Source organism: Acartia tonsa, chromosome 9, assembly GCF_053477335.1.
Source record: "Acartia tonsa isolate MP-2025a chromosome 9, ASM5347733v1, whole genome shotgun sequence".
Taxonomy (NCBI): domain Eukaryota; kingdom Metazoa; phylum Arthropoda; class Copepoda; order Calanoida; family Acartiidae; genus Acartia; species Acartia tonsa.
The window spans coordinates 45721821-45738578 of NC_137268.1; the positions used below are offsets into that span (position 1 = coordinate 45721821).

The 16758-nt window shown below is 41.6% G+C and overlaps 1 protein-coding gene across 1 annotated transcript; it reads right to left on the minus strand.

The window, feature by feature from the left end:
- Positions 1 to 12168: 12168 nt before the first annotated feature.
- Positions 12169 to 16242, minus strand: LOC145327573 (uncharacterized). The gene is made up of 4 exons (XM_080171113.1): positions 16189 to 16242; positions 13363 to 13495; positions 13018 to 13125; positions 12169 to 12308 (listed from the first exon to the last, which is right to left on the minus strand). The coding sequence occupies exons 1-4, from the start codon at positions 16240 to 16242 to the stop codon at positions 12262 to 12264; spliced, it is 342 nt and encodes a 113-aa protein (XP_080027239.1). The 3' UTR covers positions 12169 to 12261.
- Positions 16243 to 16758: the final 516 nt, after the last annotated feature.

Genomic DNA, 16758 nt, shown 5'->3' on the forward strand with positions numbered 1-16758 from the left:
CTTTATATTAGACAGAAAGGTTAAATAAATGGAAATAGATTGCGTGGATATATTGACAGGTAGAATTTTTCGTCACTTAAGGTTGCTAATATAGACCTTATTTATTGGTCAGTTCGTTCATCCTGAAGGAGGGGGTTACTTCAGAAAGCTGCGAGTATAACTTTATGTGAGTACATGAAAATCTGGTGCAACATCCAAGTAATACTATATCAAATGTTAAATTATACTTTCACAAGCTTTTTATTGAAATGAGAAAATATCTTACTAAAGGGTGATGCAACTTTGGCCCAAAGTATGCCTTTCCAACCCACTGACACGCCCCTAGAAGCTAGGGGTTAAGCTATTATCTATTATGGTGGTTGATGCAAAGTATATCTGATTTCTTGATGTACTTATTAAGCTATAAAAATTGGAAAGAATTTTAATGAATATAATAGATTTGAAATCTGCATAAAATTTTAAGGATTTTTTTATAAAATTCGTTTTTATATAATTCATTATTTTAAAGCGCAAATCCAATTTAAGTTAATAAATTTTGACCAATAGGATATGTGGATTGCAAAATACCTGCGCTCTAATTGGTTGAATGATGTACGTCACTTAAGCTTCTCCAATCAGGGCGCAGATAGTTTGCAATCCACCAATCACAGATGTCAAAATTATTTAACTTAATTTGTATTTGCGCTTATAGATAAAGAATTATACAAAAAACGAATTTTATAAAAATTCCTTAAAATTTTATGCAGATTTCAAATCTATTATATTCATTAAAATTCTTTCCAATTTTTATAGCTATTACTTATGAAAAAATCATTTCATATTGTAACTAATGGCGATGCTTAGAAAAGCTTCACATAGGTCCATGGATGTTTTTTTAGCTATTACATTTCTAAATTTTAATTCTTAGGATTGCTATAAGCAATTTTTCTCTCCTTCCAACAGCCAATATAAAATTTAGAAAGCTCCTAAAAGCAAGGGTCATAATCACTAGTCCTTATGTAAAAGTAACAGGATGTCTATTTTTGTGTTTATACCTAGAGTTAAGCTAACCAATGGACCGATATGGTTTTCCTTTCCAGCGAATGGACTTATTTGTCCAGGGAACTATTTTGAAGTTGATACCTCCACCCTCCAAAGATAAGAAAATCCCCCACCCGAAAAAAATGTTCTGTACTTCTTTTTTATATTTAAATTAAAAGTAGATATGTTGACTTACCCCCACCCCACTTTAATTGCCCCTACAGGCCTCTAGGGGCTTAGCCACTGGTTTAATGATAAAGCAGTTAACATAAACATTATGTATATTAGCTATTGATTTATGTTTGTATACAGATAGTTATGAGGACAAATATTATGCAAAACAAATTTAATATGGTTAATCTAAACTGGTCGTGGCTAACATGATATCGAGATGCATTTATATTACAAAATTGTCAATTTTTTTCTAGTATGGCCTTGAAACCGATTACTATCCGCTGAATTAGAACCGGTTCTCAGCCATAATGAAAATTATGTAGAACATCGTATTACAGACAATTTTCAACGAATATTACAACAAAAATCATAAAATTAAATCCAGTTTTTATTTTGATATCGCGGAAACGATGCGATAAATAACTATTATCGATTATATGGCTCTAATAAACATTGGTGAGATATACAGTTCAATGAATATTTGCCTGTCCTGTTATTGCTTATCAGACTATTTATCCAGGTTTTTGGGTAATATTCAAAATTGTTAATTTTCTTTTAGTTCTTTTTTGCTGATTTATAGTAGAGATAAAAAAAATTATCATAGTGAATCACCTTTATAAAAAAAAATTTGTTAGCCCGGGATTTTTACCCCTCAGGGCTAACAAAACTGGTTTTAATCTTATAATTAACATACAATTAAAAATTAATATTTCATAATTATTTACAAAGCACAAAACATTTACAATTTAATATATTTTTGACAGAAAGCCTTGATTTTTCTCTCAACATAGTTGGTTATCTCTTGAGATCTAATAAATTAAAGATACTAAAATTAGAAATTCGAAACTAAAAAAAACATCTTTTTTCAGACCTTTAAAACCTTATTGCAATATTTCAGACCATCAATTTTGACAAAGCATGGCAAGGTGTAGCAAAATAATACTATACCCAGGGTATTTTAAATATTCTAGCAAAAGAAAATTTTTATTTTAACAGGGAAAGCACGATTTAACATAGTAATTCTTATCAAATATTTATGTATCTATGGAGAGATAATCACATCAACGCATAAGTGTACATAAGAAGTGCATTGAGGGGAGGAGGGATGGGGTTAACAACCTCTTTAAAATAGAATTTGGTAAGACCCACCTACATCCTGTGCATGTGTGGTAGGCGGCATACGGACAAGCCTTTTCTAGAGTATGCGATGCTCCGTGTTTACCAAATAACACCCCGACGCTAATCCCAGCTTATCACAATTCTGCCCAGCCCCTTTCTGGTCATTGTCTACACATCAGAGACGGCGGTCAACTTGGACACCGCTGATAATGGGAGGGGCGCTGCCCCTCTCCCCTTCATGCCTCCAGCAACCTACCCTTTTCCGGGAGACGTCTACCTTACCCCCTACGGGAGCCTACCACTCTACTGCTCACCTGAATGGGGCTTCTCCCCACCTCCCCCACACCCTTCTCTACCTAACCCATTTATAATCTATTTTGTATATAAAATAGTAACTTTGTTGTCTATGCATTCAGTTCAAATATATCTCTTAAACAGTAACTACTTGTAGTTCCTTATTGATAGAATCCTTAAAGGCTAGGGGCTCTTTTGAACCGAACTCGCATTGTAGGGTTGAAACGCTTCACCCTACCACAATTTGGTGTCAGCGTGTTTCAATCGAGCCCTGCTAAACTAGCCGATTCTATCTTTGATTGGACCCAAGTAAGGGGACAGTCAGCCGCCAACCTAAGAAGCGTTCCTGGCCGAGAAATTGGACCCTTTTCAAGCAAGGGGACAGTCTATCGGCATTCCAGCAGCCTTCAAGAAGCCAACTGACCCGAGAGACGGCCTTTTTAGGCCACTTTTCCATCATTTGAACGCACTACGTAGGCACTTTGCCTGCTGCAGGCAGCTTTGGCCTGCTAAATGCGCCAGTTTGAACAGCGTTTTCCACACCGCTTGGTAGCTGCGCTAGGGGCGCGATCATGGTTAATGGATAAATTAGCCCGGACGGCTACAGAATCAAGTCTAATTTGGCATGTGTAGCTGAGACAAGCCCCAGGACACCAAGGCTAAACCTACGAGACGGACAGCTGCGCAGCTGGTCCCCCTGAGGGGCAATGTGTGGCTGGGAAGCTCCAGCACACAAGTAAGGCCTACCACCTGCGACGGACAGCAGGATTCGAACCCACGGCACTTGCAGGACGGGTATTCCCTGCCGCCACCGCTCGAGATACGAACTCACGGCGCTTGCAGGACGGGTATTCCCTGCCGCCACCGCTCCAGATACGAACCCACGGCGCTTGCAGGACGGGTGTTCCCTGCCGCCACTGCTTCCAGATACGAACCCATGGCGCTTGCAGGACGGGTGTTCCCTGCCGCCACTGCTTCTAGACCCACCTATGTTGCTGGGACCAGCCCAGGACACAAGCTAACGGCGCTTGCAGGACGGGTATTCCCTGCCGCCACCGCTTCAAGAATCAGCTTCTAGAGCTCTGTGTGATAAATATATATAAGTGTTCCCAACTATCAACCAAGTGATAAATTATTGATTGTTGGTGTAGTGATTAAAAGTTTAAGTGATTAGAAGCTCAAATGAAAACCGCTCCCAGATCAGCGTCTGGAGATCTGTGCCCCATCATGGTAGGAGAGGGCACCATAGCTGCGGCCCAGCTGCCGCCGAGATTCCGCCCAACACCGGCGGAACAGGAGAACCCCCTGTCTAATGGCCAGGATTTGCATTTCTCTTGCCATATCAGGGTGCGGTTCCCCACTCATGACCCTGCCCAGCACGTACAGGTTGATGCCATGGTAGATTCTGGCAACCGTGTACCAGGGTCCGCTGTCATTTCCGAGGCCCTCATGCACGCAATGGGCGTGCAGAGGATGTTAATCCCGGACAGCACCCATATCCTGACCGCTAATGAGGAAGGACAGCCCCTCCAGGTAATTGGGAAACTACATGAGTTGTATATGGCAGTCAGCCATACACTCATACTTCACCTGTATCATGTGACCGTGGTCAGGAATCTCTCGCATCCACTGAACTTAGGGGGGTACTTCTTGCGTGAATTCGGAACTAGGCTTTGTTTCGACATGCAAACCCCCTGTGGGTGCGTGGGGAGTTCATCCCCCTCCGTGGTGTCCCTGTGGACCGTGAGACCGCCGAGAGAGAGTTAAGCTACGGGGGCCGCTGCCAGGGCCTCTGCCTGAGCAGCCGCGAGTAGTTGAGAGAGGGACCCACTGGGTAGATACGGCTCTGAATGCCCACAAGGGGACCAACTTGTTAGCCATGGCAGTGCCCCCAGTACCCCCGGAGGAATTGCCAACGACGTTTCCAGAGATTTCCAGCCCTCCAGAGGCCATCTTCTCCACATACACGTTCATCAACGGACAGCCTTGTCCACTTGGCCACATACACCTGGGGTCCCAAGAGGCCAAACTAGTCAAGCCGCGGTTAGCTAAGTCTGGGACCAGGCCCGTCAAGTCGTGGCCTGATGCCCCCGGAGCCACGCTCGGTCCGCGGAGTCCAGCCACCCCGGGATCGAACCCGTTGAGTCATGGTCAGCAATGTCCGGGACCAGGCCCGTCAAGTCGTGGCCTGATGCACTTGGAGCCGCACTCCACCCACAGAATTCAGCCACTCCCGGGCCGAGCCCGTCAAGTTGCGGCCGGACGCCCCCGGAGCCAAGCCTGGCCAGTCACAGGCGGCCACTTACAAGCTGAATGCCGTCAACCCAACCAACCGCCAGCCACCCAGCTCCGGACGACCAAATGAGTGGCCTTGCCTGGGCGCAGCATAGTGGCCGTGCCCATTAAATTGGTGGGACAACGCAAGGACGCCATCCAGCTGTCTGCCCCAGAACAGAGGTTTGGGGAGCACCTTGTCATTCCAGAAGGCCTGTATGCGCATCGGCCCGGCTCCGCCAGTGTGTTCCGAGTGCTGGTGGTCAATGAGGGGGAGCTGCCTCTCCTGCTGGATGCCAGCCTCCCCGTGGCAGGGGAGCTGGTGAAACCCGACATCCTAGAGGTCTCCGATGAGCCTCCCCCTAGTCTACACTCCATCCAAGAACCCTCTGAACCCCCAGACATGCAGCAGCTGTGGACAGACCTTGAGCTAGAGGAGAACGAGTTCCTACGCAAGGACCCCCTGCTCAAAAAGGAGGTTTGGACCATGATATCAAAGTACAGAGACATATTCTCTAACTCTACCCCAGGCTGCACAGACATAGTAGAGCTGCAGCTCCGATTGAAGCCTGGGACCCAGCCAATCCGCGACAGGAGGCTGAGCTGGAAAGCCAGCTGGAGACCTAGCTGCAGGAAGGAGTGATAGAGCCCTCTGACTCAGCCTGGAGCAGCCCCCTGGTGCCCATCAAGAAGAAGGACGGGAGCACCCGTTGGGCCGTTAACTACCAGGCCCTCAACAAGTGTCTAGAGTTAGACAGCTACCCTATACCCAAGATCCAGCAACTGGTAGAGCGAGCTGGCGGACACCGCGTCTACAGTGCCTTAGATGCGGTATCCGCTTATTACACCATCCAAGTGTCTGAGGATAGCAGGCCCTGCACGGCTTTCACCACCCCTAGGGGCTTGTACCAGTGGAAGAGGATGCCCTTCGGCCTGGCCACCCCCCCCTTTGTCTACTCCAGGTTCATTGCCGGGGTCCTCAACCCCCTGGGCACGGCCAACCTCCAGTCCTACCTGGACAATGTCCTGTCCTTCCACGATACCTGGGCCCACCTGGCTAGACTCCGAGAGGTTTTGGAAGCCCACCGTCAGGGAGGAATCCGCCTCAAGCCATCCAAGACCAAGCTGTTCCGAGCCAAGGTCGACTATCTGGGACACACCCTCAGCCGCGAAGGCATAGCCATGCAGGAGGACTACATTGACCGCATCCTAGACTGGCCAGCCCCCAGCACACCCAAGGACCTGCTGGCTCAACTGGGGTTTTTCGGGTACTACCGGCTGTTCATCCCAGAGTACGCCGACCTCACCTACGAGATGAATCAGCAGAAGACGGCCAAGGCACTGACATGGACCGCCGAGATGGATGCCCAGCTGACGCAGCTCAAGGATAAGTTTCGCCATGCTCTGATCCGAGCACTGCCGAGGTTCAACCTGCCAGCCGTGTTCCAGCTCACCACCAACTACAGCAGCCGGGCCTTTTCCGCCATCCTCAGCCAGTGCCAGGACGGCAAGGAGAGGCTCATCGCCGCCGTGGGACGCAAGACCACCGACCCTGAGACCTGGTACCCGTCCTGGAAGAGAGAGATGGCCGCCATCATGTACAAGATCCGGAAATTCCACGGGATCCTATCCTACCGCAGCTTCCAGATCAACACCGACTCCTCTGCCCTGCTGCAAAGAAGTCACTCAACGTTTCCACAGGAATGGTAGCCCGCTGGCAAGAGGAGCTGGCCGCCTTTGATTTCAACGTCTGCCAAATGCAGACACTCTCAGCCGCCGGGAGGATGACAACATGCCTGCCCCCTCCGCTGAGGAAGTAGCCAAGCAGGCTGAGTATCTCCACCACCTTTGCCAGCTAGGGGAGCCTGCACCAGCTGCGCCAGTCAGACCCACCGCAGTACGCCTGGATCCAGAATGAGTTTTAGAAGCCCAGACCCAGGATCCCCTCCTGCTCCGGGTCCGCCAGTGGGTGGCTGACGGGAAGCCCCAACCTAAGGCTGAGCTCCGAGGCAAGTCTAGAGATGAACAGCAGTATGCCAGCCGGTTTGCAGCACTTGGACTCAACGAACATGGCTGCCTCACCATCACTGCCAAGACGTTGACAGGCGAGAGGACCCGCTACCTGCTGCCCCCGGCCCTCCATCATGACGCATATTTCTTGGCCCATGGAGCCCCCATGGCTGGACACCATGGGATGGAAGCCACCATAGCTCGCGTCGCCATGCACTTCTGGTGGCCTACCTTGCACCGCGACATCCGCCTGATGGTCCAGACCTGTCCAGAGTGTGTGCAGAAGATCACCAAGGAGTGATTGAAAGCTGGGATACATGTGCCCTCCCGGCAGGGGTATCCACAGCAAGTGCTGTTTATTGACCTTGTGGGGCCCCTACCTGAGACACCAGCCGGGAACCGCTACATTCTCACCTGCCAGGATGGATTCAGCCGGTTTGTCAGCCTCTACGCCATTCCCAACAAGCGCACCATCACTGTGGCCAAGACCCTACTACACCGCCACATAGCCACGTTTGGATGCCCTTTGAAGATCCATTCCGACAATGGGATGGAGTTCACCGGCCAAGTATTCAAGGAACTGGCCGCCCAGCTAGAGATTGGCCTGACACATCTGCCACCCTACAATCCACATTCCAACTGAGTCGAGAGGTTTCACTGGACATGCAGCTGTTCCTGGACCGAGACGACAACAACTGGGAGCCGCACCTGCCCGCCATTGCCTTAGCCTACAACACAAAAACCTGTAAGACTACAGGCGTGACCCCCTTCCTGGCCTACTTTGGGAGAGAGGCCAAGCTTCCAATGGACCTGGTGCTACATGCTCTGAGTACACCTCAGTCCCAGCCAATGTCCAGGCCATCCTACAGCGTTACCATGCGGTATTCGACACAATCCAACAGCGGGAAGACGGGGCCATCCACCGGAGCGCAGCGGCCTACAAAGGAATGGCCAAGTACGAGGTTGGAGACCTGGTTTGGTACCTGGCCCCCCGCCTGGTGCCTGGGAAAGCAGCCAAGATTACAAAGAGGTGGACCGGCCCCTGGAAGATAGTACGCAAGGCGACAGACGTCCACTACCTCATCTGTCCAGCCTCTCCAACAGTTAAGATCTCGGAAGTCACTGCCCATATTGGCCGACTGCGCAAATACACTGGAGATGTCACCGCCCAGCAGATCCCAGAGGATATTCAGGATGATTTAGACGGCAACGAGGACGCCACCGAGCTGCCGGCCGGAGCCACAGATGTGCCTCCCAGCGGGCCAGGCCGCTTCCCCGTGTACCAGCCAGCTGCCGAGTCCACAGACGCACCACTGCCCATCCGCGACCGCGACCCTGTAGAAGAGAACCTGCCAAGTCAGCCCAGCGAGCAACTACCGGTGCCAGCGGCTCCAGCGCCACCCGCTGATATGATATGGAACCCAGATGCAGACATGGAGCCTCTGCCCGCCAGCAGCGAACCCCCAGGACGAGAAGCTGCCACCGAGATGGAAGTGGCAGCCCCCGAGGATGAAGCCGAAGCGATGTGCCCCCTCCAGATGACAGCTATACCCATCAGAGTTGGGGCCAAGGCCCCCAGTAACCTGGACAAGGCGGGCGCCCCCATGGAACTCTACGTGCCTACTACCATTGCCGTTCCCCCGCTAGGGGCCTCTAGAGTGAGCCTGGGCCTCCATGTCAAGCTGCCGGCTGAGACAGAAATAGTTCTCCAGACGAGGCCTAACTTCCAGCGCCGAGGCTTAAATGTCACCAACCCTCAGCACGAGCCAACCGAGAATTGACCATGCTGATCACCAACCACAGCCAGACCGAGCAACGAGTTTCCCGAGGGGCCTGTGTGGCCCGAGCTGTCCTACACCGTGCTGTGCCCCAGGGAGAGTCTGCCGCCCACCATGGTTCAAGGCCTGATGTCCCGATGGTCCCACAGCCCTTGAAGGGGAGGTTGTGGTAGGCGGCATACGGACAAGCCTTTTCCAGAGTATGCGATGCTCCGTGTTTACCAAATAACACCCCAACGCTAATCCCAGCTTATCACAATTCTGCCCAGCCCCTTTCTGGTCATTGTCTACACATCAGAGACGGTGGTCAACTTGGACACCGCTGATAATGGGAGGGGCGCTGCCCCTCTCCCCTTCATTCCTCCAGCAACCTACCCTTTTCCGGGAGACGTCTACCTTACCCCCTACGGGAGCCTACCACTCTACTGCTCACCTGAATGGGGCTTCTCCCCATCTCCCCCACACCCTTCTCTACCTAACCCATTTATAATCTATTTTGTATATAAACTAGTAACTTTGTTGTCTATGCATTCAGTTCAAATATATCTCTTAAACAGTAACTACTTGTAGTTCCTTATTGATAGAATCCTTAAAGGCTAGGGGCTCTTTTGAATCAAACTCGCGTTGTAGGGTTGAAACGCTTCACCCTACCACACATGCAGATTCATGCAAGACACCTAATACCAATTGAAAGAAAAAATTATTCTAAGCTTTGAAAAAAAAAATCAGAAATACAATGTTTTTGATCTATTTCAATATAATTAAGATTTCAGTATCTTTTCCTGAGTATCCATGCATGTGGTATCATTAAAACAGCTACTTTTGCAAGAATCTGATATATCTTGATCAGAACATCTTTCAACTTAACCCTTTACAGTCGGGCCCCTTGCCGCACCTTAATCGGTCGGGGGGGGGGGCGTTCAACGCCCCCCCTAATTATCTCAGTTCCTATTAGAGCTAGAGGGCTAAATTTTTTTGTGCAAGTCCCCTGTTTGATAATGAATTTCCGACCTTTTATAAGTCTAAGTCAATTTTCGCTTCCTTCACCCTTTTATTTAACAACCTTTGTTTTTAGGTCTTTTTTTATTTAAAAATTTCAAACGGCTGTAATTTTCTTATTTTTGAAGCTAGAAGAAAATTTTTTTCCCAGAAAATGTTTATTTTTATGTAAATTTTACATTAGAAATATCAAAATATAAATTTCAGCGGCCGCAGCTGTACTTGGCAGCTGCCAGCCGCCGCAGTCGGCGGTCGGCGGGAAAACGGCGGCGGATCTTCATGAAATTTTAATACGTTATGTAGACATGTAAGAAAAGCTTAAGTTTAAAATTTGAAGTCTCTAAGTCAAAAATTGCGGCCACAGGAGCCTTTTAAAGATTTCTGGAGACCTGGAGGATCAGGACCTGCAGGATCATACCTGGAACCTGAAAGTGACTTGAACAACTGTATTTCATATAAGGATGTACTACTAGAGGATTTTTTAGTATTTTGGTATGATAAAATGCTTTGTTTTAGTCAAAAAAATATTTTTGCTCTTTACCTGGATGACCCTGCCAGGTTTGCTGGCATCCTGTGCCCGCCAGGATGGAGATATTCAAAAAATGCCAACTCTCAGTTATGTGTCATACCCATACTTAAAAAGTCAAGCAGTTTGGGCTCTTCATCTTTCACACACAGAAAATGAGATAGAAAAAACCGGATGGGGGGGCGTTCAACGCCCCCCCCCCGACCGTTAAGGGTTAAAATTTGATTTTATGCATTAGGTTGGTAATACTCATTTCACCTGGAAACTTTAGTTTCATTTTCAAAAATATGAAAGCACAGTTTAAATGGGAAAGTTAATACAATCCTAAACTCTTGTAAAAATTATGTTGATTTAATCTACCCCTTCAAAATATTGACCATTATTTGAGTTTAAGATAGGGTAAAAAAAATGACTTCAATTGCTAAAATTCTAATGCCTTAACAATGCAATGGTTAAAAAATCAAAATTGAGTACCTACATAGCAAATTAATTATAAGGCTTTACCTGTGCATCTGATGCTAATAATATCAAAGCCAGAACACCTAACAAGATAAACAAGATAAACATTTAATAATTTTGTATTGCTCAGATAATTTTTATTTTGTTCTTATTAAGATGATTTTAAATTACCTTACCTATTAGAAATGAAAATCCGACAACAAGATTTGTTTTTCTGGCAACCAGCTTTTGGGAGGAGATTTGGAGAGGAGTAGAATTTTTTGTATCTTTGGCAGTAGTTGAACTACTTATATCATTTGATATATTGTCTACCTTTAATTTATCTACAGTATTAGAAGGTTGTTTATTCTTAACCAGTAAAGTATTGTTGGAATTGGATGGAATACTTGATTCAGCATTTGGCTCAATTTTAGTAAGATGATTTGTTTTTGATTTTAGCTCATATTCTCTTATTTCTGACAAATTTAGAGGGTGAGACATTTCTTTCACATTATTTGTTTCAATTTCACAATTTTCTTTTTTGGAATCAGAAAAAGTTTCTGTGTGAGGACTAGGTGGTTGAACATCAATCCTTGGTTTATTTATTTCAGATGCTTTGTTTTGGTTTACAACAAGAACATTGGTCAAAGGCATTGGCTCTATCCTAGAAATATAATTCTTACAATAACCAGCTTTGAAATTATTTAAACAACAATTTAAATTAAAATAAGAGTTTCTGAATTTCTGAATAATTTCTAGATATCCTTTAGTAATAGAAATGTATACCTACTAAAAGAAAAAACTACATGTTCTGTCTAAATAAGACTGTTTTTGCATCTTAATTACTACAAAAGTATATACTAACAGTTATGCCCCTATGGCCCTCTTGGGCAATTTCTTCTGGGAGGGTGGTGGTACCCCTCCCCCAAAATAGTAATAAACCTTTCCAGGTCCTATGAGAAGCTAGCCTATAAAGGAATACCAATTCGGTCCAGTTGTTAGCAAGATCCTTCAGTACACACAGAAAGACACACACAAACCCTGTTACCTTATTAATAGGATTATAAGATATTACCTTGCTTGCTTTCTGGATTTGGCTAAAGCAAAGATCTTGAAAAATATTTCAGGAATCAAAAGTAAGAGAAGATGAATTGTAGTTATTGGTGGAGTGTTTGTCATTGTATCAGATATTTCAAAAACTCCTTCTGACTTAATCGCTTCCAATCTAAAAGAGAATATGTTTTATAGATTGGAATCAAAAAATTTTTGTAGCACTGCTCACTCCTTCATGGTAAATGAGTTTGAAACTATTGTGATAGGACTTTTAGTTCAGTGTAGATTTTGACACAACCATGTCAAGAAATCAAATGGTCTTGTTCATATATTCAAAATAAAGTGGATAAATTTTCATGTTTAATTTTCTTGACATCAGGTGACAAGGATCAAAATTTTCTTAAAATTATTTTACTTTAATTTCTCTTGAAGATTTTGCTGAAAAGTAATGTTTAATATCTCGTTTTTCAGACTTACCTCACTTTAGTACAAAGAGTTCCATAAACTAGAAACAAAGTGGTAACTTCAGTTGTTATTGAGGTTACAATTAAAAATAAGGCAATTTTGGATAGCCTGTCATGATCCAGACTTAAATACTCCATTGGATTTGTCATCATATAACCCTAAAATTAAATTTCTATTAAAGATTTTTAACATTTTTATAACAAAAATACAATAGAGAATATAGTCAGTAAAAGTATCTAAAGATTAAATGTATAGTATCTAAATAGGTTGAGTAAGTTAACATTTGATTAAAAGAATGATATACAATCATTGTCTACAAGTCCCAACTTGTGTTAAGAGTTGTAAGATTTGATAATAGTTATTTCTTGCATCGTATTATAAACAGCTTTCCGTGGATATAGAAGGAACAATTATAAGATTAAAATCAGTTTTTTCAGCCTTGAGGTGCCTAAGGCACAGGCCAAAATACTGGTTTTAATCTTATAATTATACATTTTTATATTTGTAGAAAGCTGGATATAATACGATGCTATACATAGTCTTTTCTTATGGATAATAACTGGTTCTTTTCCACCACCGGATTTGAATGAATACGAGAATAGTTATTTCTTGTATCGTATTATAAACGGCTTTCCGCGGATATAGGATGTACAATTATAAGATTAAAACTAGTTTTTTTAGCCCCGAGGTGCCGGAGGCACCGCTAAAAAACTGGTTTTAATCTTATAATTGTACATTTCTATATTCGTAGAAAACTGGATATAATACGATGCTAGACATAGTTTTTTTGTATGGATGAGAACCGGTTCCTATCCACCGGATTCGAATGAATACGAGAAACAATTTTAAAGATAAATTATAGTTTACCTTGACACATAAGATACAGAAAAGAGTTGTTAGAAAAGTAATAGATGGTAAAAGAGTTGATAGGACTGAACATGCAATCTGTGGCTGCTTTTGGTACCAGTAAGCCTCCTAAAAAAATAAGAAATTAAAATCAAATACAGATTTTTACAGAATCTAATGAATATATTATGGGTCCATAATACTATTATTGTCTGAAATCACTAAATTCAATAAAAGATTTTATATACACATTGTATTACAATTTCCTTCTTTATTTTACTGTTAATAAGCCTGGTGTCGCTTTGCTTCTATTTGACAATATTTGTATATGTACTAAATTACAAAGTTACATATTGTTGTTTCTACCTGTTCTTGAAAAAAAGTTGGAATGTGGTGCAAAATCATATACCAGGTCACTATGACTCCCATTGTCACCATCAACATCCGCATCAAGAATGTTATTAAAGTCTTTTGTGTGTCCATTAGTGATCCATAGTACCTGGTAAAATGAAAATGATAAGTTTGAAGACTTAGTTAATTTAAATCAACTCAAAAAACCAGGAATAATTTTTCAAAGAAAAGATCATGTGACTCTTACCTATATTTAGAAACAAGTCGTTTTAACAAAGGAACATTTTCTGAGTTTTACCTGTTCATTTACAACAGGAACAGTAATTTTCTTAATTACTGCTCTGGACTAATACAAACTATTTTTAAACATGTTATTGTTATGATGTTTAGATTTAGTAAATTTGTACCTGTATACAAAAATTGTGCTTGTCAGGGAAAGACTAAGAGTAAATACATCCACTATGACTGTGTACACCAGAGGTACAAATGGTAATTCTAAAACAAGGAAAATAATCTTAATAATATTCACAGTAACAAATTCACAAAACAAATTTTGTATGTAAGTAAAAGACATGATAAAATTTTTTAGTTAAAATGAAAAAGGTAACCAAGGTTTCTGTTTGAAGGAAATAATTTTTTTAATTATTGAGATTTGCACTACTTTAGAAAATCCACTGGGTATATTCGCTAAAAAGTAATTACAAGCCCATAGTAATTACAAGCCTTACGTGGACCTATGAGAAGCTTTATGTGAAGGAGAACCCTAATCGGTCCAGCAGTTAGCAAGATCTTACAAACACAGAGACAGAAAAATATCCTGTCAATTGCAAGTTAATTGAATGTAATGAAACCTGTTGACACCACTATAAAAGTACCAATAGGAAGGACCAAACATATCCGTTTCATTTTTTTTACAAGTTTCTACAAAAATATTTAATACATTTATTTTTATAATTTTAAATAAATGTTTTGAATAAATTTCCTCATAACAGAATCATTTTATAAAATTTTATCAAAAACCATAATTACTGTAAATAAAATGTAACACATAACTAAACTTAATACATAATATTGATTTTATTTTAAATGTAAAAGCAATTGAACAGTTGTGATCAAAAAGTTTCAGACGAAATCATTACAATCTGTGCTTACAAAATAATTATTTCTTGCATTAATTCGAAACCAATTAATATTCGGTGGATTACAACCCAGGGGTAGCTATTCTAACCAACAATTCTACAAAAAATCACTAAAACTTATTAAGTATCTGGTGATATATTTTATTTTTGTCAAGTAACTGAAGAAGGGTGGGAGTCTTAGAGTTGTTTGTCAGAATATCATTTCCTTTTCCCTGATTAGAACTGGCTCTCATCCATACTAAAATAATTTTTCTTTAATAAGATATCGTTTATTATTTTCAATGGCAGACATAAAACAGACCAAAATAACTAAGTTCTCAAAGTACAAAGATAACTTTTAAATACTGCTTTAAAAATTTGATCTATATTTGCTTTTAACAATCTCTGGGTTCAGTAGATTTTATTAACCCTTAACAGTCGTGCCCCTTGCTTTGTTTAATCCAGAAAATATCGTTGTTTTTTACCTGGATGACCCTGCCAGGGTTGCTGCCATTCTGTGCCCGCCAGAATGAAGTTATTCAAAAAAAAATCCATCTCTGAGTTATGTATCATACCCATCTTTAAAAAGTTTTAAAAAGTTTTAGCCTTCTATCATTCACACACAGAAAATGAGATAGAAAGTAGAGATAAAAAATTTATTATAGTGAATCACCTCTACAAAAAAAATTTGTTAGCCCGGGATATTGGCCCCTCGGGGCTAACAAAACTGGTTTTAATCTTATAAATAACATACAATTAAAAATTAATATTTCATAATTATTTACAAAGCACAAAACATTTACAATTTAATATATTTTTGACAGAAAGCCTTGATTTTTCTCTCAACATAGTTGGTTATCTCTTGAGATCTAATAAATTAAAGTTACTAAAATTAGTAATTCAAAACACAAAAAATCATCTTTTTTCAGACCTTTTAAACCTTATTACAATATTTCAGACCATCAATGTTTACAAAGCATGGCAAGGTGTAGCAAAATAACACTATACCCAGGGTATTTTAAATATTCTAGCAAAAGAAAGTTTTTATTTTAAGAGGAAAAGCGAGATTTAACAGAGTAATTTTTATCAAATATTTATGTTTCTATGGAGAGATAATCACATCAAAGCATAAGTGTACATAAGAAGTGCATTGAGGGGAGGAGGGGGGAGGGGGGGGGGTAAACAACCTCTTTTAAATAGAATTTGGTAAGACCCACCTACATCCTGTGCATGCAGCTTCATGCAAGACACCTAATACCAATTGAAAGAAAAAAAATATTCTAAGCTTTGAAAAAAACCCAAATCAGAAATACAATGTTTTTGATCTATTTCAATAACATTAAGATTTCAGTATCTTTTCCTGAGTATCCATGCATGTGGTATCATTAAAACAGCTACTTTTGCAAGAATCTGATATATCTTGATCAGAACATCTTTTAACTTAAAATTTGATTTTATGCATTAGGTTGGTAATACTCATTTCACCTGGAAACTTTAGTTTCATTTTCAAAAATATGAAAGCACAGTTTAAATGGGAAAGTTAATACAATCCTAAACTCTTGTAAAAATTATGTTGATTTAATCTACCCCTTCAAAATATTGACCATTATTTGAGTTTAAGATAGAATAAAAAAATGACTTTAAGTGCTAAAATTCTAATGCCTTAACATGGTTAAAAAATCAAAATTGACACCTACATAACAAATAAATTATAAGGCTTTACCTGTGCATCTGATGCTAATAATATCAAAGCCAGAACACCTAACAAGATAAACATTTTATAATTTTGTATTGCTCAGACAAATTTTATTTTGTTCTTATTAAGTTGATTTTAAATTAACTTACCTATTAAAAATGAACATCCGACAACAAGATTTGTTTTTCTGGCAACCAGCTTTTGGGAGGAGATTTGGAGAGGAGAAAATTTTTTTGTATCTTTGGCAGTAGTTGAACTACTTATATCATTTGATATATTGTCTAACTTCAATTTATCTACAGTATTAGAAGGTTGTTTATTTTTAACCAGTAAAGTATTGTTGGAATTGGATGGAATACTTGATTCAGCATTTGGCTCAATTTTAGTAAGATGATTTGTTTTTGATTTTATCTCATATTCTCTTATTTCTGACAAATTTAGAGGGTGAGACATTTCTTTCACATTATTTGTTTCAATTTCCCAATGTTCTTTTTTGGAATCAGAAAAAGTTTCTGTGTGTGGACTAGGTGGTTGAACATCAATCCTTGGTTTATTTATTTCAGATGCTTTGTTTTGGTTTACAACAAGAACATTGGT

Bases quoted from the DNA above. Each gene is read 5' to 3' on its own strand.
- LOC145327573 (XM_080171113.1), bottom strand. From the start codon at position 16,242: ATGTTTATCTTGTTAGGTGTTCTGGCTTTGATATTATTAGCATCAGAT. The intron at 13,126-13,362 runs GTAGAAACAACA...TTATTTTTTTAG, and splicing joins CAACTTTTTTTCAAGAACAG to GAGGCTTACTGGTACCAAAA. The intron at 12,309-13,017 runs GTAAACTATAAT...ATTTAATTTTAG, and splicing joins TCTGTATCTTATGTGTCAAG to GGTTATATGATGACAAATCC.